Below are 25327 nucleotides of genomic sequence, written 5' to 3'. Positions count from 1 at the left end.
TTTACTATTATTCAATATGAGTACATAAATTACGTATGTACAAACCAATGAAAAGAGTGGTCGTTAAATGATACTGAATATACATTTATGTAAATCGATCTATAAATGTCGGTCAATGTAACAGAATATTTATGATCGAGTAATCGTTGTCGATCTTAATGAAATTGAGAAACTGCATGAAAGTATAGTATTGCAGTGCGATCATAAAATTTAATTTTTTAGTAAACTACTCGGTTAGCGCTTAAGTATATTCATCACGCCACTTATTTTTTTGAAGAATTCCTTTACGCGCGCGATTAATACCGTTTTGATTGCTATGCGCGATACTTTTAAAATATGAGCACCGCTTAAATTATTGAATTTGCACTTCAAAAATTATTCATGATAAGTAGACATTACAATTACACAGTAAAAAATTTTTGGTTTTTGTGTAAAGAAAAAAGTCTGTGTTAAAACTTTTATATGAAATATTTAACATTTTTGTGGATTAATTTAACACGCAATTACACAGTAAAAAATTTTTCGTACTTGTGTAAAGAAAAATGTGAGTGTTAAAAATTTTATGTTAAATATTTAAAATTTTTGTGTGTTAATTTAACACACTGCTTTTGTGTTGTTTGATCAGTTCATTTTTAACACTAAATAATGTTAGTTGAAACAAAAGTAACATTTACCCAGTGTTACTGTCTAAATAAGTGTTAACATTTTTAAAATGTAACCTTAACATCCCTGATTAAAAAAAATGATTAAAAAGTATTTAAAATGATTTGTTTCTTAATCATTTTAAATACTTCTTAATCCTTCAAATCATTTCTAATCCTGTCTCTCATGGACATTTAACGTGTGAAATCATTCTTAATCATCTTTTTTAATCAGGGATAGAGCGCGTGTTAAATTTACCGTAGTCACCTGTTAAGCTTAACATAAATTTTTGTAAGTATCAAAATAACACAAATAAAAATGTTAAATTAACACTTTACGTGTGTTGCGGATAACATTTTAATGTGTAAAAGTTTCAGAACTGGTAACAGAGAGTAACATTTTTTTTGTGTTATTTTTTTAGCACAAATGAAAAATGTTAAAACAACATGAAAATTTGTGTAAAATATTGTTTTAACATAGTTGTGTTAATTTCTACGAAATTTTTAATTCAAATAAAAATCCATATCTAAAATCACGATGAATTAAAAAATGTACCACAAGTTTATAAAAAAGTCTCTGTTCTATTTAAAAAAATTAATTACTTTTCAAATTGTCATATTTACATGAAAATTCTGGAAATTTATCACTTTTTTAGAAACTTCTGAAACCACAACGACTTTTTTTACAAACCATAAGAAGTGAAGCCCTACTTTTGCATAATTACCCAAAACAATTATCGTACGATTATGATTATAATCATGCTCATGCATTTCACCTTCCGCTAATAATGTTTATTTAAATACCTGTATGCACATCATTATATACGCGCTTTTTACTTATAGTAAACCACCTAACAACCGGCCTGTGAACCTGTTCTTTGAATTATTGTTAAAAAAAAATTACGGTCAATAGCTCAGTAAATGAACTGCAATAAAAAATTTATGGCACAGTTTGTAATAAATATCAGGATTTTAAATCTTGTATTTCAAGTTATGTATTTACTTTTAAATAAACATTTAACATTTATGGAAGCAAATAAAATTAGATATTGCATCATATCTTACTATAATTTTTAAACACATTAATACAAAATCCTAACGAGAGGGAGCTTGAAATACCTTGCATATGTACTCTCGTATATTTTTTTCTCTTTGAACGTACCTCGTGCAGAACAATCTCTCATGCTATCGAGATGTATCCAGGTCGAATCGTCTGCTCGTTAACTAACACAGAAAAATTACATACAATTACATATATAGGCATATGTATGCACTGCAAAAATTTTGCGGAGTGAACGCGGAGTAGATGACTTTTTCTTTATTCATTCAGTTTTAGAAAATATTAAATTTAAAAAAACTCTGCAGAATGAAATCATAGTAAAAACTTATCTATAGATAGTGAGGTCTGGTTTTTTTTATTTAAAAACTCACTGTAAAAAATGGTAGCTGTGAAAATGGTCCCTGAGGACTTAACGCGTATTAAACATAAATTTATTTAAATGTTAAAACTCCAGGAGTGAATACGGATTGAAAAAAAAATCCGCGTCACCCCGAAATCACTCTGCTCATAAAAAATTCCTATTCATTCCGCGTGATTTTTTTTTGGACTCCGAAATTCCGTGTGACGGAGTGAATACAGATTTAAATAAAATCCGGATTCACTTCCAATATTTTACAGTGTATGTCTATTAGGGTGTTTCGTTTGAAAAAAAATTGTAAGCTTACTATAGCACTAATCTTTTTTACTGTAAAATGTTAAAATGCATGTATCTCATGAACAGTGCACTTTAGCAATATAAGTGTCATGAGCAATTTTGTAGAAGATAAAATTGCCTAAAAGATTGGTCCTTTGCACATTTTTCGTAAGATGAGCCATTTCTTCACTATTAACAAAAATAAATGAAAAAAGTGAAAAATTGACTTTCGGAGCTGATACAATCGACATGGATCGAGTTAGACCAAAACCGTTTTATACAATTTTAAAAAGCAACAAATACTCTACAAATAAAAACGGGTTTCAAAACGATAGCTTAAAATCGGGCTAAGTTATAGGAATAAAAAAAAAATGTTATTCGATTTACATGCTTTTCAAATGGGAAAACTTTGATGCTCGAGAGGAAGTATTGAAAATAAAGAGCTGAAATTTTCAGGGAATTTTTCTCTCAACATTAACAACAAAATTTTCTTGTCCGCTAAAAAAAAAAATTTTCGTTTCAAACGAAGCACCCTAATGTCTATATTAGACTGTGTCAGAAATTTTTTTTTTATTAAATACATATCAAAAGTTACTTTAATAATAAAAAAATACATTGAAAAAAATTTTTTTTTTCAATTCTGTAAATAACTATCTGAAAAATTTTTATTCCGTTTTTTAAATTTTGAGATCTTGTAGGAAATTAATTTCTCTACAAAAAAGTTTTCTTGTGTCATACGCTTAAAGTTGATAGAAAAAAAGTTAGAGGTTGAAACGGGGAAAAAATTTATTTTAAATTAGAAAGAGGACCCCCCCCCCCCTGCACCAGCTCAATTTTTGAGGTCCAGAGCCGAAATTTTAGGATTTTTTTTTATTAGAGTAACTTTTGAGATGTATTTAATAAAAAAAAAAATTGTTTTTCTGACAGTCTAATCTACATATTTTATATATTCATGTATTGATTTGTTTGTATGGATATAATTTTAGTACGATCATCTCGAACCATTGGATTTAAATGCACTAAATAATACGAAACGAGCTGACAAACACGTTCTCTTCTTCAATCGCGTACCAAAAGTTGGATCCCAAACGTTCATGCAACTGCTAAGAAGACTTTCCGTGAGAAATAACTTTGCATTCAACAGAGATCAAGTGCAACGCGTCGAAACTATAAGACTTGCACCTTATGAGCAGGTATACAGTCACGGCAGTATAGTAGATAAATATTGAGTATGGTAAAAAAATAAGTAAAGTAATTATAAATTTTTATTTGTACAGCGCCAGCTTGTAAGACTCGTTAACAGCTACAACGAACCATCCGTCTACGTGAAACACGTTTGCTTCACAAACTTTACTGAGTGAGTATCTTTAATATCTTGTGTCTATAACGTGTATATAAAAATTATACTTATCTTCTGTCTAATATGTTTATTTCTTTCTTTATTTAATAGGTTCAATCTTCCTCAGCCAATTTATATGAATGTTGTTAGGGATCCGGTTGAACGAGTAATATCTTGGTATTACTACGTACGCGCGCCTTGGTACTACGTCGAGAGAAAACAAATATTTCCAGATTTGCCGCTTCCTGATCCTGAATGGCTGAAGAAAGACTTTGAAAGCTGTGTCTTGAATGGAGATCGCGAATGCCGGTATATTGAAGGGGAGTATCATGAAGGCATAGGCGATCACAGAAGACAAACTTTATTTTTTTGTGGTCACAGTGAAAAGTGCATGTAAGTATAAGTAAATATATGATGTTCTTACACTGTAAAAAATTTCGAGTGAATTCAGAGTGATCACAGATTTAGTTTCTCTCCGTTACTCAGAGTTCCAAAGTTTAAAAAAAAAATTACGCTGCATATGTAGTAAATAAAGAGATTGTTGCTTCAAGAAGTGATTTCGGAGTGATGTAGATTTTATCTAAATCTGCATTCACTCCGATTCGGGGTTTTGATATTAAAATAAAGTTTTTATAGGAGTAAATTTCACTCCAAGGGGATTAAATAAATACACAGTCATCTGCTCTGCATTTATTCCGCATTCACTCCGCTAATTTTTTACAGTGTAAGGTAAAAAGCCCTATACCCGCTCACTTTTCATTGGAGTGAGATTAAATCGCTCAATATAAATTAATGAATAAAATGAAAAACCATATTTTTTTTTACAGTTATTTTTTGAAGTTTCGAGCATTAGAATGAAATTTAAGTTTGAAGAATAATGTTGATAATTAATTATTATTAATTTTTTAAATAAGGTCCTTGAGTGTACCCATCGTCGCTCACTAAAAGTTGTGATGTACCATTACTCGATCAACACATGGCCCAATAGTCGCTCAAAGACAATATCAATTAAACTATGATAAGTTTATTGATTTGGACAAATAATTTATAAATTATACTATTTTATTCTTTCATAATATAAAATTTCATGAATTTTAAAAATGTATTTAATAAGATATAGTTATAACAATTCTTAAAAAATTTGACGTATCCTAAATTTAATCTACCGAATGAACATTAAAGTAAAAAATGCCCGGCTGAGTGCGATTTTGAAAACAGTCATTTAATTTGAATTTATAATCTATTATAAAATAATTTGATACATCATATTTTAATATATTTAAATTCACAAATAATTATTTATCAATAATAATATTTTTAGTTGTAATTTAAAAAAAAAAAAAAACGCCTTAAACAGTTAAAGTGAGCGACTAATGGTACTGAGCGGGTATAGGGGCTTTTACCTTACCAAAATTATTTTAAAATTATATTAGAAAATTTAATCAGTACACAGAAAAAAAAAAATTTCTTGCCCTAAGAAAATTTTTACTTGTCCTCAGAAATTTTTTGCATTATAAATTGAAAACGAAAACTTTCTTCGGATTAAAATTAAAAAGTTTCTATATTAGAAAATTTTCTTGAGTCAAGAAATCCTCTTTTCTGTGCACACGGAAAAAAATGATTGACAATAATTGTAGTTTAAGTTCTAAATATTTATGTTATGTTCAATAACTAATGACAATCAGTAAAATTATGATTTTAATGTTTAAACTGCTATAATTAACAGTTAATCGTTGAAATATACTGCTTGACGATTTAAAATTACTAGTTAAACCTCAAAACACTACAAGACACTTGTCAAAAAAATGCATCTGTTATTAATTTCTTACGTTCTACTCCATAATATTTGCTGAGATTCGGTCTAGGCGCGCTGATGACGAGAATCTCAGTAACATTTACTAATATTTTTTTTCCGTGCAGTAGATGCACTACTTTCTGTGTGATGTTAGAAAGTAAACAGAAATCACAAAAAAAAAGGATCCAATAATTTTTACTTTTGTCAATTTTGAAAACTTTCTTCAATTTTTTCGGTTAAAGAAGAAATCTCCTCGAGCCAAATTTTCTTGGCCCAAGAAAATCTTGACTTTGTTCCTGAAAACGTTTGTCTTCCAAAAAATTTTCTTGATTCAAAATAAATTTTTTTTCGTAATAAAATATATAAACGCTTAGTAATTTTTAATTTATGATATCACGTTTTACTTTTATCAAAAGTATAAATTATCGGACCCATTGGTGGTTTCAGTTTACTTTCCACATTATAATTTTTGCTTATTATTTTTATTCGAGTGTGTTGTTTATTCATCTCAATAAAAAGTCAATAAAGAAAAATGGTTTGGTTTAATAAAATTAATATTTGAAGCTGTCAGTAGCTTACGATAAATGAATTTTTGTATAATTAAAAAGTAGATGTGAAAATAAATACTAGAATTAATTGAGAATTAAAATCTATAGAGAGTTGGCATAGAAATAACAGGTGTTTAAATAAAATAACAATATACTTTCGCAAAGATCGATCTCGCCGTAATTACAGATCACGAATAATTGATTCATTATTAAATTTCAATTTTAATTATTTACAAGTAACTATTAGCGACTTAATGAATAATAATGAACTTGGAGAAAAATAGACCAGCCATTTATAACAGTAAATTTTCAGGCCATTTAACACGGCTGGTGCATTAGAAAGAGCCAAGTTGTCAGTAGAAAAACATTATGCTGTCGTCGGAGTACTGGAAGACGTTAATACGACTCTCACTGTCCTTGAAAATTACATTCCTCAGTTTTTCGAGGGTGCGACTGAACTTTATTGGGGTAAAAAATTTATTTATTCACATTACCGCTTTACTATGCCAGTAGAAAATATAATAATTATTTATTTTTTTGTACAGATGAAATGAATTCATTTAAAAAAATTAATCGGAATTCATTCAAACCTCCAGTAAGTGAAGAAATAAAAGAAATGGTAAGAAAAAACTTCACAAGAGAGATTGAATTTTATCAATTTTGCAGACAACGATTACACAGACAGTTAAGAGCTTTGAAATTATCTACAACCAATGACGCTAATAGCTTGTAAATATTTTTACAATACATATATATATAGATATATATGTAAATATATACTGTAAAAAATCGGGAGTGGGTACGGATTTTATTCGAATTCGAATTCACTTCGTGGCTTAGAATTTCGAAGTTAAAAAAAATAACTTCGCATAAGGAGTTAATAGGGAGTTAATTTTTTGAGCTGAGTGATTTCGGAGTGATCTAGATTTAATTGCAATCCGCATTTACTCCGAACTGGAATTTTAGTATTGAGGTAAACTCCGCTTCGAAGTGAATTTTACTTCAAGGAGATTAAATAAATGCAGAATCATCCGCGCCTCATTCACTCTGTCCCTCGCACTTTAAAAATGAATTACTCTGCATACGGAGTAAATAAGGAGTATGTTTTTTAACGAAGTGATCTGGATTTTATTTAAATCCGCATTTATTCTGAACCGGAGTTTTAATATTAAAATAAACTCCCCTTCGGAGTCACTTTCACTCCAAGGGAATCAAATAAATAAACAGTAATTCGCTCCGCATTCACTCTGGATTTAATCCACGTTTACTCCGCAAATTTTTTGCAGTGTATATATAAATATATATAGAGAGAGACAAAGAAAGAGCGAGAATTTTAATCGCAATTCAAAAAGTTGATAACAAAAAATTATGAAATAAATTGATATTTGTTTGTCCATGTGATATATATAAAGACTATTTTTTTAGATTAATATATTATCAATTTATATAATTATCATCAACAAATAAGATATTTAATGAATAAATGATAAAGTGTATTATTAATTATCTGTTTACTCTAAATATTAATTAATCAATAAACGCATAACTCAATAAAAGTCACGAGAGTGAACTTTACAATTTATGAAAATTTTTTATCATCACCACAATTATATAATAGAATGTAAAAAAATTTCCTTGCCGTCTGCCCGTGAGTTACATATTCATTATTTTTTTAACATTTACTACCATCTCGCCAGCTGTTCAGCACAAAACAAATTTGTAAACAATATTTTTTGAGACATTCGACCTTGGCAAGAAAATTTTTCATATATATTTATACTTGTAGTGATAAATATTCAAAGTACTATGGAATTTTTATATTTAATTACTGTCGTCATGACGTATCAGAAATTATCTGGTCAAACAAAAAAAAATATAAAATTTCTGAAAAAAAAATGATTTATTTTCACTGAATTTATTAATCGATAAACGTACGACAATTACAGATATTACAATTGTACATTACAGTTAATATGCGCTCTGATTACCAATTCATTTTTTATCAGTCTCGTGATATCTACTTTAATTATTACATATATTATTTTCATCAAAAAGATTCATTCAGCCAATATATTATATATATATTTATACAATTTTAAATACATATAAACATACATTTACAATAATAATATTTTAAATTTAAGAGAGGAAAGGGGTCTGAGACAAAAAAGAGGATATTTTGTGATTTTATTTTCAGAGTATCTTCGTTATTAAAATTCTTAAAATTTGTGACATTATCAAGCATCATTCCAAGAATTTTCTGCTAAATTTTCATGAAAAAATATTGAAAAATAAGCCAGTAGTAGTGGGGAGAGACGAGTCACTTAAAAAAAAGCCTTCATGCGATAGGCAGGATAACTCATGACCGCTACATCTAAAACTAAAAAACCAAAAAGATTTCTTTAGTACATAAGTTTATCTTGGATTTGAACGAAGGAATAAACAAAATATTAATTTTTGAATTTTTGGTAAAGGTGCAATCGAAAGATTCTGATTTTTACCAAAAATTGCTCCTTTTGTTTAATTACAAAATAAGTAGTAATTGAAAAAAAAAATCCTTCGTTCAAATCCAAGATGAACTTATGTACTAAAGAAATCTTTTTGGTTTTTGAATTTCAAATGAAGCAGTCATGAGTTATCCAGCCTCCTGCATGGAGACTTTTTTTTTAAAGCGACTCGTCTCTCCCGTTTACCACGGGCTTATTTTTCAATACTTTTGTATGAAAATTTAGCAGAATATTCTTGAAATGATGCGTAACAATGTTACAAATATTAAGAATTTTAATAAAGAAGCCCTGATTAAAAACTCTGATTGAAACCAATGAATTCCGATTGAAAGTCTATCGGATTTCAATCGGATTCAATTGGAGTCAACCGGAATTCAGCGGTTTCAGTCGGAATTTTCAATTAGGGAGGTCTCTGAAAAAAAATTTACAAAAACATGCTCTTAGTTTTGTATCTCAGACCCCTCTCCCTCCTTAATAATTAACTTTATTTTATAGGCTTTCTTATCTATCATAATTTAGGATTAACATTCGTTGTAATATTGCTATTTATAATTATTGTTGATAGTTAATTTAATTAATATGTGTAAAAAATATTTCATTTAATTCAGTTATTAAATCAATTATTATTAATATTTCGTTTAATATCTTATAAATTTTTCAGGTACAAATCCCTCCTCCCCTGTCAAACAAAATAACAACTAGATAATAAAATAACAATTGCGAGCATAACGAAAATACAGATAATTATTCATAGTTATAATAAAATTAATTGAAAAAAATAATAGTGATATCGATTGTCGAAACAAAGTAATGTCACGAGGTTACAACAATAATAGATAATATATATCAATTATATTGAAATATATACATAATCTAAAAAATTCTAACATCTATACGACAAGAAATTCAACAATTAATTATTTTATTTAACCTTATTACCTAATTACGATATTATAATTATGAGTAATAACACAAAAGTATTGATAATTATTGTAAATTTCATTTGAGCCGATGTATTTTTTGACATATTGCCGGTTTATAATTAAAAAAAAAATACAAGACTAGAAAACTCTATTGAACAAAGAAATTATGCAATATATATAAAAATATAGGGTAGAGGTACCGTTTTTGGCCACTGTAGGTCCAATTTTGGACACTTGAAAAATTTAAATAAAGTATTGAATGTTCAAAAATGGAGCACTGGCCATAAATGGTAATTCTACTCTACTACACAGAAAGAAATAATTTTTCGCCACCAAAAATTTTTACTCGCCCCCAGAAAATTTTTCGCATTTTAAATTGGAAGCGAAAATTATCTTGGAGCAAAAAAAAATTTTTTGAGAGAAAAAAATTCTGCTTCTGTGTACAATCCAAATTGTTAATAAAAAAAAAATATTTACGCTAATCACTACGTCGTGCTATAAAATATATAACACTATCATAAATTTTTATAGACATAATTAGAAGTAGATTACTATTACATTAATTTCACTAACAAATTGATAACGATTCTATTTATATGCATATATATATATGTATATCGCTAAACAGTAAATGACTGATATACTTGTGATGTAACACTTGGTATGCATTATTGTGTTGTTTTTTTAAGCTTGATCTCTATGATAAGAGACTAAACAAATATTTATTTAATTCCTTCGTAAATATGCTTGTTGTTTAAAAAATACTTGTTAAATTCATACACACATATAGACATTTTTGATATAAATAACAGTGTTTCATATTTTTGTAAATGTTAAAAATAATTTCCGATAAGCGACTAAAGTCTTAATAAGCGATAAATTTTTATTTATTTATTATTTTGTCAAAGGTCTCAGAGTATTATGTTACACTGTAAAAAAAATTTTGTAGAAATTAACACAAAACTATGTGTTAAAACAATATTTTACACAAATTTTTATGTTGTTTTAACATTTTTCATTTGTGTTAAAAAAATAACACAAAAAAATGTTACTCTCTGTTACCGGTTCTGAAACTTTTACACATTAAAATGTTATCTGCAACACACGTAAAGTGTTAATTTAACATTTTTATTAATGTTAAAAAAATAACACAAATAAATGTTATTCTCTGTTACCGGTTCTGAAACTTTTACACATTAAAATGTTATCTGCAACACACGTAAAGTGTTAATTTAACATTCTTATTTGTGTTATTTTGATACTTATAAAAATGTATGTTAATCTTAACAAGTGACTACGGTAAATTTAACACATTCTTTGTGTTACTTTAATGAATTAACACGCGCTCTATGTTAAAGTTGCATTTTAAAAGTGTTAACACTTGTTTGGAAAGTAACACTGAGTAAATGTTACTTTTGTTTCAATTAACATTTTTTTGTGTTAAAAATGAACTGATCAAACAACACAACAACCGTGTGTTAAATTCACACACAAAAATGTTAAATATTTAACATAAAATTTTTAACACAGACTTTTTTCTTTACACAAATACGAAAAATTTTCTACTTTTATATTTTGATAATCATTTTATCTTTCACCTATTTTCGGTTTTTCAAAAATTTCTTCTGACGTTAAAAATATTCGATTTCTTTCGTTTAATAGTTTACTCAAATATGAATTATTGGAAAAATTATTAATATTTGAGTGCGTCATTATCGTTCGAAAAATAAAAAATGCTTCGCCAGTGGACCGCCGAAGATTAGTTTATTTTTTTTCGTCCGATTAAAATAAACAACTTAAAAATAAATTTAAAAAAAAATCACAAAGAATTATTTTGAAAACAAAAAATAGGTGAAATCCTACTTTTAGACTACATCAATTTTTTTGACCCCAATATAACACTTAAAAATATGAATTTAGCATTTTCTTTTTTTTGTTTCCCTCACTTATTGATGAGTTAAAATATGACTTTAAAAAAAAACTTAATAAATATTTTCCAGTTTAAAACAGACGGACACTCGGAAGTAAATAATTCTGTTATTGTTCTTTTTATATAAAAATATCTTAGCCGATGCGATCGTTTTTTTCTTCTTAGTCATTGAAAAAAATATTTTGTATTGCCATGTAAAATATGAATAATCAACAAGTAAATATATATTCATATAACAAATAGGCCTTAGTAAAAATTCATCGACCAATTGTTTGTATAGCAGTTTTGCGATGACGTAATTGGTATGTAATTAATGGCTTGACTCGTTGGTAAACATTGGAAGCAATAATTAAAACCTGAGTTATTGTCCCAGTACTGAACACCCTTACACTGAAATCGTACCGCGAGTTCAAGTTTCGCGCCGACTTTCAAGGGACGACAGTAGAGTTGAAATGTAAATTTATCACTAAACCCATCACATGAATTTTGTAAATATAGTGCCTGTAGATCGCTGTAACTTTTCCATGAATCTAAACTGTATCTTATGTGGACGGATTTATGGAAGTCGAGATTTTTTACCCGTACGGTTCCTTGGATACACATCGACAGTGGATCCTGTACAATAACATTTTCAAGACACACCTGTCGCTCTCGCACAAGATCCATGAAACTCGGAAGACCTCCTGGTTGTTGAAAAAGCGGGACCAGCATTGTATCAAATTTCATTCCCGTACTACCCGTTACCGGCTTTATATTTAAAGTATTTAAATTCGATCTAGAGTAATCAGATCCACTGCTGTCATATAAACCGGGGCTCGAATCCTTGTGGAAAAGTTGATCATAACTTAGGTCTGAGAAGGCAGAGTTAGGCACTTTTGGAATTTCATCTAAAAATGTTCTGACATCAGCGAGATCAAGACCAAGAGCGTCAGCAAAACGGACAATTTTCTTTCTACCAGGAGTTCCAGGGGGTGTTTTCCCAGTCTTGAGAGACGAGCATCGTCTTACTCGAAGTGGTCGCGGCTCATGTCCCTCTTCATCTTCTTCTTCATTTTTTTTTTCATCAATTTCCTCATTTTCTTCTATTTCGAGATTACTTATGGCTTTGTCTTTATTATTAACTAGTGGGTCGCTGTCTTGTGATGATGTTTCTTGTATTCGCATACCGTTTATTTCATCACTTATATTTTCTAAATTTTCTACGTTATTTAAAGGTTTAATTGTCGATGGCGATTGTTCGTCCAATGGACACTCGGTAACTAAAGCGTCTGGTTTATCAATGCTACTGGTGTCAGTTGAAAAACTGTCACCCGTCGAAGCCGCACTGAGGTCATTTGAACTTAAAACTAAATCCGATGATTTTATTTTATCGTTATTGTGATTATTTCTATAAAAACAGTCAACTTCATCGCTAGATGATGCCGATTCTACATTTATTTCTGGTAAACGAGTGTGTGGAGTCAGTTCTGAGTCTGAATATGACTTAGAAATAGTATCAGGTAATGGGGGAGTTGATAAGCTGTCATTTTGAAGTGACACAGTACTATCATCAAAAGTACTCCAAAGAGACTCGTGACTTGGCGATGTTGTGTCTAAAGAGCTCGCATTATCAAGAGATTCTTCAGAGCTATACGTCACTGCTGATTTTTTATTCAACTCGTCCAGTTGTTGCAGATTACTTTTAACAGAAGAACTTGATTCCGATGTATCTTGAGTTTTCTGTGATTTATGCAAATCTATTCTTCGGCGTCCCGGTGGCTTATGAGAATCGGATTTGGTTTTATCATTAGACGCATGACAAACATCGCTTTCAGAAGAATTAATAGGATCGTAAAAACAGTCAGAACGTGTCTTATCATTATCAGAACTTACTGGATCAAAATAAATTTCGTTATTGTGATCATCTGAAGGAGTGCCGTTTAAAGGAGACGAAAATCCACATCCTGATTCCGAATCACAGTACACTAAATTATTTTCTTGCTCTGGTTGCTCAGTGTGAGATGAAAAATCACAGACATCCTTATTCGCTTTTAAAATATCTGAGTGATTGACCAATAAACTGGCGATCTCTGCAGCATTTAAAACTTGATCTGGAGAGCCTATTTCTGTATCGCCGTTTTCTAGGTCTGGTGAGAGATCAAAGTCAAAATACAGATCAGACTCTGATGTATGATGCGGCTGTCGTTGATAGACGTGATTTTTTACAGGATTTCGCGTCGTGAGTTTGTTTGAATTTTTATTTTCATTGCATGTTTCATCGTTATTATAATTCTCTTCGATGTCGTCGTCATCATCGTAGTTAGTTTCTGCATCAGTACCGTTAAGTGACGTCAATCGGCGATGAAGACGTCGAGCAAATGCTTCGGCACGACCACGGCAAATTGTTGGGAATAATGAACTTACAAGTCCACAAGATGAACCACCGGCACAATGATTGTCGTCAGGTGAGTCTGTGCTTCCCATCTCGTGGGCACTCGGAGGAAATGAAATAGCAGCCTCACCCAATGGGGTTTCGTGATTTCTGTTTCGCTGAAAATATAAATAAAAGTACTAATTATTATACCGTGGATATTATAGAGGATCTAATATACACTATGATTAAAATAAACTTATTCCAGGTGAACAAACGTTCGAGACATGCAGTGTAAAAAAACCGGGGTAAGTTGAGGCGGTGTAAGTGTTAAAATTTTCGGTGTTAAATTTAAAAACCGAAAGCGGTGTTGAAATAAATATTCTTTACCGGTGTTAAAAAAATTTCACGGTGTTAAAATATTTTTCGCTGTTAAAAATATTTAACTTTGTGAATATTTTTACTTACTCGACCACTACATTGTGACAGTATATTTATTAATTAATTAAATTATTGGTGATTGAAATGGCGGGCGTAAAATTGTGTAATTTTTAAATAAATTACGTATAACATAAATTCACTCTAAAACCAAGTGTGTACTCGAAATTAACACACTTGCCGAATAACATTGAAACGCCATAAGCAATCTATAGATTTTTAACACACCGTGATACGTGTTTTAAATGACTACAAAAAACTATAGTTTTGTTTATGGCTTTAAACATAGAACACATTCAATATGTGTTAATATAATACACTTATAACACCCGTGGTTTTAGAGTGTAATTATTTAAATAAGTACATAGCAAAATTTAAATTTCCTCCAGATAATATTCATTAAATTTTTTAATTTTTAACTTCCCGCTAAGAAAATTGTAAATTTTCAAAAATTCGGGAAGTTATTGGTTTCGGTCCGATTTACGAAAATCAAATTTCCATCAGATGTCGACGTTTCGAGGTCCTAGGAAGCTATCCTGACTAATTTCACGATGATGTCCGAGTGTATGTATGTGTGTACGTACGTACGTACGTACGTATGTATGTATGTAAATATTCATAACTCTTGAACGGATGAACCGATTTTGATCGTTGAGGTGTCATTCGACGCGGCTTGTTAATGTTTTGAAGCCGTAAAAATTTGAACTTAATCGGTAGGGTGCGTTCAGAGATATTTCAAAAATAAAATTTTTTCGAAAATGTTTTATTTGGATAACTTTTAATTTGCTCGATGGATTGATTCCAAAATCTAATCAGCTCTAAAACTCTATAAGCCGCGTCGAATGCCACCTCACCCATCAAAATCGGTTTATTCGTTCAAGAGCAACCGTTGACGAAAGAATTCAAAAAACATTTTTTCCTTGGTTTTTTTGAAATTTCTCAAAAACGGCTAAATAAATCAATTTCAAAATTTGATCAGCTTCAGAACTTGATAAAACACGTCGATTGCCACCTCAACCATCAAAATCGGTTAATTCGTTCGCGAGATATCGTGGGAGAAGGAAATGCTAAAAAATGGTTTTTTACAAAACAACGGCATACAAAAGTATTTTCGAGCTCGAAGAGCTCGAAAATGTATTCACAATAATGTTTTCTAGCTCAACGAGCTCGAAAACAGCGGGAAGTTTTGGGGCTGGCCCGCAGGGTCAACTGACAGACCGATTTTTTTATATGTAATTCATTTTTTTTTCTAATTTCTATAAGTGGAATTTTCTTTTACGCCGATTTAACACCGGTATTTTGACACCGTCTACACCTGTGTTATTTAATTTTATTATCACGCGGTGTTAAATCGAGTCCATTTTTAACAACGCTCTTTTTACAGTACATTGTAAAAAATTAGCGAAGTAAATCCGGAGCGGATAACGAGTGTGAATGTAGCAGATATCAGACAAATTTAAAGTTATAAATAAATAGAGCAAATAATTTAAAAAACGATATTTATAAAAAATGCATTTATTAATTTTAAAATTTTTTAAATGCGAATTTTTTTCAATTTAATTTTATTAATTATTTACTCTATTTACTAATAAATTAAAATTTGTCAGACTCATGAGCGGATGATGGTTCCTTCGGAGTAAAATTGACTCCTAAACGGAGTTTATTTTAATATTAAAACTCCAAATCGGAGTAACTGCAGATTTAAATAAAATCCGTAATCACTCCGAATTCACTCCCAATTTTTTACAATGCATAAAGACAGCCTAAGTAATAGTGGCAGTAAAAATTTGTTTATAATTTTATATTATTTGCTAAAACGCCAGACGAATAATAATAAGTAGTAAAGTGAACAGGTTTTTTGGCCGAGGCCCAGATTTTAAAAAAATTAGACAAACCTCTGATGTATAGCTATGCGAAATCATGTTTAGTTGCTATATAATCACTTGGTCACGCAAATAACTCGTGGAGATTACAAAATATTTATATCAGGCACAAATATGTACTCGCAGATCAACAACAGACCGGTTAGATAAGAATATTATTATGCGCCGATGATTAAATTTAATATATTTAAATTCAAAACTAAAGTCGCCTAGTATTTATTACTCTCACTCACCGGATAACATAATATTAGTAAATCATTTTATTTTTATCAAGGACAATTCAGCCCAATTGACATGAATCATGACCATGATTGCCGGTTAGAGTATTTATCTTTATTAGTCTTCGGCTCGGTAAGACCATCGACTTACTTTACACTATATAGCGTACTAGTGAATTTACTTTGTATTTCAGTGTTCAATACGTCTTTACACTTAGTAGAATTACTACAGGCTAACTACCTCGATCATTACATAACAATTTATTGCCTAGACTTACGATAGACGTCAGTTGGTTCAATGCACGTTTATAATCTCAGCACGTGCACGTGCACTCGACACTTTAGAGTACAATAGTATTGCAATTATTATGTAATTTTAAATTTAAAATTATATATATTTAAGGTAATGTATATTTTGATATTTTGCTAAATTAAATATCCAATTGAATTTATTTACAGTTTATATTTTTAAATTGTTTTTAAATCCAAATGTCAAGAACAATCGCAATATCATACGACTTATGAGTGATCATCAGTCATCGTCTATCAGTAATTAAAATAATTATTATAATTAAACAAGAAATTTTTAATTTAATACTAAAAATAATTATTCAATTATTTTATCAACTTATATGTATATATGTATATATATGTACATAGATAATTTTTATTTTTATATGGAAATTTTCAACTTTTTTTTTATTCCACAAACATAAAAAATTTGTTTTCCTCTTCAGTAAGTGGTTGGGTTATTGATCTTGAACTTGAAATGAATTTACTCCTGTTTAATTCTTATCATTATTTATACATGTAAACATTTACATGAAGTAATTCATTATTTTCACACTAAAAGCAAACTAATCTTCAGATCTTATTAACTTTTTTTTATGAACGTAATTAATATTAACATTAAAAAATTAATTATTTACTGTAATGTTGTTTTTTTTTTGACGTGAAAAAATATGAATCAATAAAAAAAATAATTTTATCCACCGTGTAAATTGACGAGTAAGGACAGTAATTTGATGTCAAGGTACTCATGCGATTGACCGGTACTCCGTTTGCAAACAAGGTCTCGTAAGCGCAATTTAAAATTTGCCGTTTAAAAGTTATTTCAGTGTACGTTAAATAATTATTTAAATTCGTACAATATGTTAAATTTTTTGCTCATTACTCAACAGTAGCAATGATAATTATCATGATAATAAAAATGATTGCGGTTTAACATTTGTGACGTTAGTTCTTAAAAATAAGTGATAAAGTATAAATTAAATGAGCAATTTAAATGATAAGCCGGTAATATTCTCACACTCGTCGTGCGCGTGGCACATTCACAACTGATTGGATGCAACGAAACAACTTCTTGAACGAGCTAAACTGGACGAACTAAATGAAACTCTGTCTTTCTGAAGGACCCCTCTGCCGCGTTACATAGCAACCACTCCTTCTCGAACAAATAATATAAGCGAGCATGTGTGCATACATGTGAATTCATTTATCATAACAGATTAAAAAAAAAAAAAAAGTAATACCTCAATATCCATTTTATTCTTTCAGTTGATCTGCTTCTTTTACGTCTTAAATCTCAAGTGAGTTTAAATTTCTATTAGAAACACTAGGCTATTGACCCTAATCGAAACCACTCAAGTTATATATATATGTATATATTGGACTCAGTAACTAATAGTATCATCTATTGCTCACTATTAAGTATGTTAATTTTTGTTGTTTAAACGCGCGTAGTTTGATATAAATTTATTTTAGTGACTCCGAATCATGCATCATTCAAAATGTCTCGATGCACTCAAGCTTTTTTTAAAAATAGTATCAGGCTATTACGAATAAATTCCAAACAAAACCCAGATACGTCTTAAATATTAATAAGAAGAACAAAAATGATGTATTTTTAATATTTTTATTTATTACAGAAGTTAACAGGCAATTAGAATTTTCAGATTTTTTTTCAACAAATCAATTAAAAAAAAAAAAAAAAAAAAAACTAAAAATATGCACATGTAGAAAATTTAATAAACTGTAGGTGCAATTTTTTAAAATATTTTTTTTTTATTATTTATCGTTTTGAAAAAAATCTAAACATTATTAGACCTCGGCTTACTTCAGTATCATTTTTATTTTTAATTTTTTTTTGACGTAAAAAATTTTTACTCGCCTCAAAAAAAATTTTATTTTCAATTCAAACTCAAAAAAATTTTTAGCGCCAAGAAATAAATTTTTTCTGTGTAATAAATCAAGTGTCAGCAGTAAAAAAATCGTCACATTATTAAAAAGTATGTTAACAAAAATGATAAAAATTAAATGAATTTTTTTTATGAATATATTTATATATAAAAACAAAAATTAAAATTATTTATTACACTAGTAATTTCTCATTGCAGCTGAGTTTATTATATTTTAGTGACTTTCATGTATATATATAGTACTTCCTAACTTGTTTTTGCGACGACCTTTCGCTGAATACAAAAATAGATACTGAAGATGAGACGAAGAAGGGGGTGTAAAATAAATAGAATAGAAAGATTGGATGGCTAGGTCATAGATCTGACAATGTACTGAGTAAATCTGCTGCCGTAAAACACACACTCTGTCTACATATAAAGCTGGTTATTGTCTGCAGCCCACGCGCTGAATGCGCGTTAAAATAATTTACTTGTGTGTATTTATTATACTGATCTGAAGCCACCGGCTCTGACGTTTAATTTTAAAAGAGCAAATGTTCGATATGATGGAAATGTGCCAGAAGACGACGACGACAAGAACGTCTGCTGGAAATAGCACTTCTCAAATTCAATTTTAGCTTTTACATATAATCGTTGCTCAATTCACTCATATATTTTGTTTTCATTCTTTAAATTGTTTAATATACATCACTAACATTATATATATTTCTACATATATGCATATGTATTTGCTATTGATACTTATTATCAATATTTAATAATAAAAAAATAATCTCCCTCACAAATTAAACTTACACTGATAAGTGCAAAAAATTATTACATTCGAAAATTAATATTAAATTATTTTATGTAATTTAAATTTTAAATATTAATGTATTTTATGTTCACACTAAAAATAATGGGAATTTGAAAATTAAAAAAATATCAAAAATCTTGTTTTTAAATATAGAATAGAGGTAATTTTGAAAGGTATTTATAAAGGCCCTTGAGGTCAAAGGCCCTTTAAATGAATGCAAGTACAAGAACACGATAGACAACCAACCGGTTTAACTTTAATCCATGTGGGCTAGTAAACATGTAAAACGACATCGTCGTGATGTTTTCTCATGTATTTATAATAACATGTCAAGCTAATAAAGACGCGGAATATTCCATAGTGAAGAAAGTTTGCGTCGATATCTCGAAGAAAATGTTTTATATCGAGGGTTACAAGACACTCGGATAGTGCGTAATCATGATAAATATACGGCAATAACTATTTACATCGCGTTATTATATTATAAAACGCAATTGGCTCTTTAATTAACAAATTGACGTTACTCCAAATCGTCAAAATCGCTCATTTATTTTCAAATTTATCTGCATGTTTTGAGAAATTTTTTCCTGACCCTCAAAGGAAAGTAATTAAATTTTCTGTGGCTTAATCGAAATTTGGAAAAATAATTATGTTATTTTTGAAAATGTATTTTCTCACCGTTAATACTAAAGCCTTGGCACAATTAATTAGTCACAAAAAAAACACTGTCACTATTGTGAACTTTTTTTGAAACCACTTCTGATATATTTTTGAATTATCTTCCGGCTCCGAAAAATTTCATGACAACTCAAATGATCACAACATCAGCGTAAGCCCCACTCCGGGTTATTCTGCACGTCGCTACGTTCTTACACAAGGGCATCCAAGGTCAATACGTAACACGCAGGTGCAGATTCGGATTCATTGAATGTAATGAGTGACTATCTACCCTATTAACGAGACATCTCAGATCATGTGCGCGACGGAATTTCTATGGGTAAATTATTTGAAATTAGTTTCAAAAATACTATTTTTTTGAAAATTTACTAAATTTTCCTATGAAATAATAACATATCTAATTAACAGTGATGTCGTCTACTGTCTAATTAATTTATCACTTTATATTCATGTTTCAAAAAAAAATTACGTCAGTTTTGATTTTGAAGGCAAACAATTAACAATTTTTTACTTTTTAAACAAATCAGTTACAAAAAAATATGCGCATGTAGAAAATTGAAAAACTATAGAAATTTTTTGAATTTTTTTTTTTGTCGTTTTGGAAAAAAATCAAAAACTTATTAGACTTCAGTATCTTGTCAGTTTGCCGCCCAAGAGGAATTAATATTTACGCTGCCGATTTCGTATCTTCAGTAGCAAAATTAAACATTTATTTTACCTTTCGTATGCGCGGGAATCGAGTATACTTTTGAAAATGTACATCTGTTTATACAATTTACTGTCAATAATTATATCAAGCAAAACCATGTCTAAGACAAATTATTTAAGTAAAGTGAAATAAAATGTTTAAATTTCAATAAAGTGGACTGTCAGCTTTGCTGCAGCAGCGACGTAGGATTAAATAAAAAAATTTGGTTCTTAAATTTCCGCGTGCTGCAGTGCCCAGAGTATATTTGACCGCATTGAGCCTATATATACATTTAGTCGAGCTACAGCACAAGCGCATGATATTTCTCTATACTCATCATATGAAGTAACATGCGGACATATAAACTAAAATAGTATTTATTAATTAAGACTACGTGATGAACTGTTGTTTCATTTATCGGGTCACTGTATATACAAAACGTCATATAGTAGTCTGATTATAAAATAATTTTTACTGTACATATATTTTGTATGACACCCGATTTTAAAAATGAATATACGACGAATTCCAGGATTTATTTATCACAATAAATATTTTACCGGCGGTATTTTATTCACATTTATTTTAATTATTTACTTACTCTACCACTGGGGCATTATCTGTTCAAATTTTGAAGCACGGCGACAAGTGTCAGACGTGGTAAGCACTACTTTTATTAAAATAAAAACTACACAAATACAGCTAACCAGGAGTTTTTATTACATACGAATACAATAATCAGTATAGATAAAATGAATGGGAGAAAAAGCGCCCGCGCATTAGTTCTGTCAATCATGTCCCAATAATTGGCGCGCTCTTCAATTTATTTATTTAAATATACACAAAAAAAAAGAATTTCTTCGCGCAAAAAAATTTTACTCGCCCCAAGAAAATTTTTACTTGACCCAATAAATTTTTTGCATTATAAATTTAGACCAGAAATTTTCTAGGGGCGAAAAAAAAATTTTACTCACCCCAAGAAAATTTTTACCTGACCCAAGAAATTTTTTGCATTATAAATTTAAACCAGAAATTTTCTAGGGGCAAGAAAAAAATTTTTGCGCTAAGAAATTTTTTTAAAGCTAAGAAAAATTTTTTTCTTCAAATTCAAAATGCAAAATATTTCTTGGTGTAAAAAATTTTTAATCGTCAAGAAATTTTTTGCATTACAGGGTAACAGTACCAAATATTGACCGAGTCCCATTTAATGACCGGGTACCTAAACACCCTAAAAATGGAAAAATTAGTAAATTGTATTAATGGGAAATTGAAAATTACATATTTTTCATGAATTAAATTTCGCAATTTTCCCATTTTCGTGTTTAAGTACCCGGTCAAAAAATGGTACTCGGTCAATATTTGGCACTGTTACCCTAGATTGAAAACAAAAATTTTTAGGAGCGAGAAATATTTATACTATTTGTTTATATTTTTTCAGTGTAATAATTATGAAAATGGGATGGCTATGGGAGTTTTATGTGAACCCTTATGTTTAAAACAGAGTATTCATTCTTTTACCTGTGAAAATCTGCATTCTGGTAAAGAAGTTGTTTTCTCAGCGTATTGGGAGACTACGAGAATTGTATTTAAATCTTCCAAGTACTAATTACCAATTATTAGTATAGTTTAATTAATTATTATTATTAATACCACGACATTAATAAAAAAAAAATGTTTTTAGAAAACGATTGCCATCAGAACAATACGAATCGCTCCATTGGATTGATACTCTTGGATACAAACACTATCCATCAGAAAAAGAATTTGAAAAAATGATAAGTGACTTAGTATTTACAAGGCTCAATATAACTATTGGTAATAGACAACTAGAAAGATTAAGTCATTTACGACTGGGTCATTTAGAGACTGATGAAACGAGACGTAACTTTGAAATGGAAAATATTTGGTCGCTTCTACAGGAAAACGAATATCTTATTTCGATTCTTTACGAAGACAGAGAAATATTCCCACGTTTAATTGGAACATGTGGAACTTTTTATGCTGTTGAATATGCGATGCCAATTAAAAATCCAACAACTGCCTTAGCTCTTTTAGACACGACGCACGATTGGTCAAAAAGACTTCAAATCGCCATAATGATTTTAGATCTAATAGACGAGTTAGAGAATAATTTTCCAGAGTCTTTTATTCTTTGTGACGTTAAGATCTATCACTTTGGACTTCCTATTGGTGGTCAACGTCTCAAATATCTGGATCTTGATGCTGTGTTTCCTAAAGCAGTTGCTAGTCGTTTGACTGCAGATGGACGGACATGTATCAAACACAATGACTGTGATTATTTTGACTGCAAATCTGTCTGTTCTGTTAATAAACTCTGTGAGTCGCCTGTGATTAATAACAACTTACAGGTAAATTATAAATTATAACAATAATAGTAATCAAAATTTATCTATCTTCGAAAAGCTCGAAGAAAAATGGACTTAAATAATCTACGAAATTTTATTGTTGACTAAACTTGAAACAGGAAGTTGAGTCGTCAAAAAATTATTGTGCTGAATTACACAGAAAAAAAGAATTTTTTGACGCAAGAAAAATTTTGCATTAGGAAATTAAAACAAAAATTTTCTTAAGGATTAGAAAAAATTTCATAACTCAAGAAATTTTTTCATTGCCCAAAAAAATCTTTTCTTGGCTCAAGAAAATTTTTTGTTTCCAGTTTTTAATACAAAAATTTTCTTGGAGCGAATAAAAATTTTTCGTGCGAAAAAATCGTTTTTTTTTTTCTGTGTAAAAAAAATATTATAAACTTAAAACTTATCGATAAATTGTTAGGAAAATTATTTGTCTAAAATAAAAATTACAGTAGAATATATAAAATTTTTAGGGGCTCGCAATAATAATTATAGTACAGCATAATAATTTTTTTATGACAACTTCCGGTTTCAAGTTTGATCGATAGCATAACAAAAATTCGTACATTTTTTATGTCTGTTTTTTTCGTGTAATTATGAAAATAATATTAATAATAAAAATTTATCAAACTTATAGATAGTTTGCGAAAAAGTTTTCCTTGGCTGGACACTTTCAGGTACGATCATAATACCTGGATTACTCATGTCTCGAAAAACTAATGAAAACCTTACAGCTTTACTCAACCAATGTGCGCACATTGGACGTCCACGATACATTAATTTTGAGAATTTATCAAAGATATCAACTCCATTGACCATAAAAACAAAACTTTATGATATACTGACTGATATGGTTCGACATTACGCAGCTTCTATATAGATAATAGTTTATTATTATTTATTTTTTAAAATAAATGTCTCCGGCCTTAATAGTGTTACGATTATTTTAAAGAATAGTATTTAGTTAATTATAATTACTCGTTAATATTAACGAATAGCGCATTAAGATATTTAATTAGGTCTCAAAAATAAGTCAAAGAGTAAAAATACAAAAATCTACTCAAGGACCAATAGTTGAATAAATATTTTTATTTATTAACTAATTAATTATTGATAGTCTCAAATAATTTACGATAGTCCAATTTTTTCCATTAAATTACTTATGAAATATTTTTAATTTATGAGAAGAGTAAGCAAATATTTTAGTTAAAAAATAGCAACTACAATAATGAGTACGTTATAAAAAATCGGGAGTGAATTCGGAGTGATTATGAATTTTGTTTAAATTTGAATTCACTTGGAGTTCCTGAATTTTAGAAAAAATCACTCCGCTAACGGAGTAAATGAGGAGTTTTTTTCCTACGGAGTGATTTCAGACTGATCTGGATTTTTTTAAAATCCGCATTGACTCTACACTGTAAAAAATTTCGGTGTAAAAATGGACCCGGAGAACAATACACGGCCGTGTAGTATGAAATAACGGTGTAAAATTCGCTCGGTGTAAATTTTCCATTCGTGTAATTTTTCCACAGTGTAATCTACTTTTTTTACACCATTCCGTGTTACTCGGTGTAATTTTAATTAATGAGCAACAAACAATCATTGAATATTTTTAACTACTTAATCAATAACTACATTGATTTTATTTAGATATTAAATAGTATTTTGAACATTTCAATATTTTTATGATTAATTTTCTCAATGCAAAATGATCAAGAATTATACATTTACACGTTTGGCGGTGTAAAAATTTTAAATTCACACCGCCTAAATTTTTACACCGAGACATTTACACTACATCGGGTCCAAAAAATTTTTTACAGTGTAATTCGGAGTTTTAATAGTAAAATAAACTCCCTTTAGGAGTGAATTTCACTTCGAGCTGGAGTTTCAAAATTACAATTAACTCCCCTTCGGAGTAAATTTTACTCCAAGGATATTAAATAAATATACAGTCAATTCACTCCGTTACTTGGAGTTTTAAAAAATACTCTGCATACGAAGTAAATGAAGAGTTTGTTTTTCCCACAGAGTGATTTCGGAGTCATCTGGATTTTATTTACATCTGCATTTACTCCGAACCGAAGTTTTAAAACTAAAATAAACTCCTTCTAGGAGTGAATTTCACTCCAATCCGGAGTTTAAAAATTATAACAAACTTCTCTTGAGAGTGAATTTTACTCCAAGGGTATTAAATAAATCCACAGTCATCTGCTCCGCATTCTCTCCGAATTTACTCCGCAAATTTTCTACAGTCTAGATGTAATTAATTGCTTAGTTGTATGCTCAGTAAATTATTACAATCCATTTATTATCAATAAAAATAAAT

At 29.4% G+C, this 25327-nt stretch overlaps 3 protein-coding genes across 10 annotated transcripts in view; 2 read left to right on the top strand and 1 right to left on the bottom strand.

The window, feature by feature from the left end:
- Window positions 1-8865, top strand: part of LOC130665395 (heparan sulfate 2-O-sulfotransferase pipe) — a 20812-nt gene extending 11947 nt beyond the window's left edge. The window contains exons 4-8 of the mRNA XM_057465744.1: window positions 3322-3528; window positions 3613-3692; window positions 3786-4067; window positions 6331-6485; window positions 6563-8865. Coding sequence (XP_057321727.1) covers window positions 3322-3528; window positions 3613-3692; window positions 3786-4067; window positions 6331-6485; window positions 6563-6750 — 912 coding nt within the window. The 3' untranslated portion in view covers window positions 6751-8865. The remainder of the gene's footprint in view (window positions 1-3321; window positions 3529-3612; window positions 3693-3785; window positions 4068-6330; window positions 6486-6562) is intronic.
- LOC130665392 (glycogen-binding subunit 76A) lies at window positions 7914-21365 on the bottom strand. Of its 5 annotated transcripts, none has more exons than XM_057465737.1 (2): window positions 21228-21365; window positions 7914-13906 (listed from the first exon to the last, which is right to left on the bottom strand). In XM_057465737.1, exon 2 carries the CDS (start codon window positions 13838-13840, stop codon window positions 11624-11626), a length of 2217 nt encoding a protein of 738 aa, XP_057321720.1. In that variant the 5' UTR covers window positions 13841-13906; window positions 21228-21365; the 3' UTR covers window positions 7914-11623. The 5 variants fall into 5 exon arrangements, with proteins under 5 accessions (XP_057321720.1, XP_057321719.1, XP_057321718.1 ...); XM_057465736.1 differs by lacking the exon at window positions 21228-21365 and adding an exon at window positions 20657-20807; XM_057465735.1 differs by lacking the exon at window positions 21228-21365 and adding an exon at window positions 19939-20080.
- On the top strand, window positions 16266-25327 carry LOC130665394 (divergent protein kinase domain 1C). Of its 4 annotated transcripts, none has more exons than XM_057465742.1 (5): window positions 16266-16399; window positions 16461-16669; window positions 22065-22225; window positions 22308-22995; window positions 23636-25327. In XM_057465742.1, exons 3-5 carry the CDS (start codon window positions 22086-22088, stop codon window positions 23876-23878), a joined length of 1071 nt encoding a protein of 356 aa, XP_057321725.1. In that variant the 5' UTR covers window positions 16266-16399; window positions 16461-16669; window positions 22065-22085; the 3' UTR covers window positions 23879-25327. The 4 variants fall into 4 exon arrangements, with proteins under 4 accessions (XP_057321725.1, XP_057321724.1, XP_057321723.1 ...); XM_057465740.1 differs by lacking the exons at window positions 16266-16399; window positions 16461-16669 and adding exons at window positions 20138-20257; window positions 21159-21286; XM_057465741.1 differs by lacking the exons at window positions 16266-16399; window positions 16461-16669 and adding an exon at window positions 20124-20257.

The sequence above is a fragment of the Microplitis mediator genome, chromosome 3 (assembly GCF_029852145.1).
Source record: "Microplitis mediator isolate UGA2020A chromosome 3, iyMicMedi2.1, whole genome shotgun sequence".
Taxonomy (NCBI): Eukaryota; Metazoa; Arthropoda; class Insecta; order Hymenoptera; family Braconidae; genus Microplitis; species Microplitis mediator.
The sequence above is the reverse complement of the archived record's forward strand: the minus strand, read 5'-3'. Positions and strand labels throughout refer to the sequence as shown.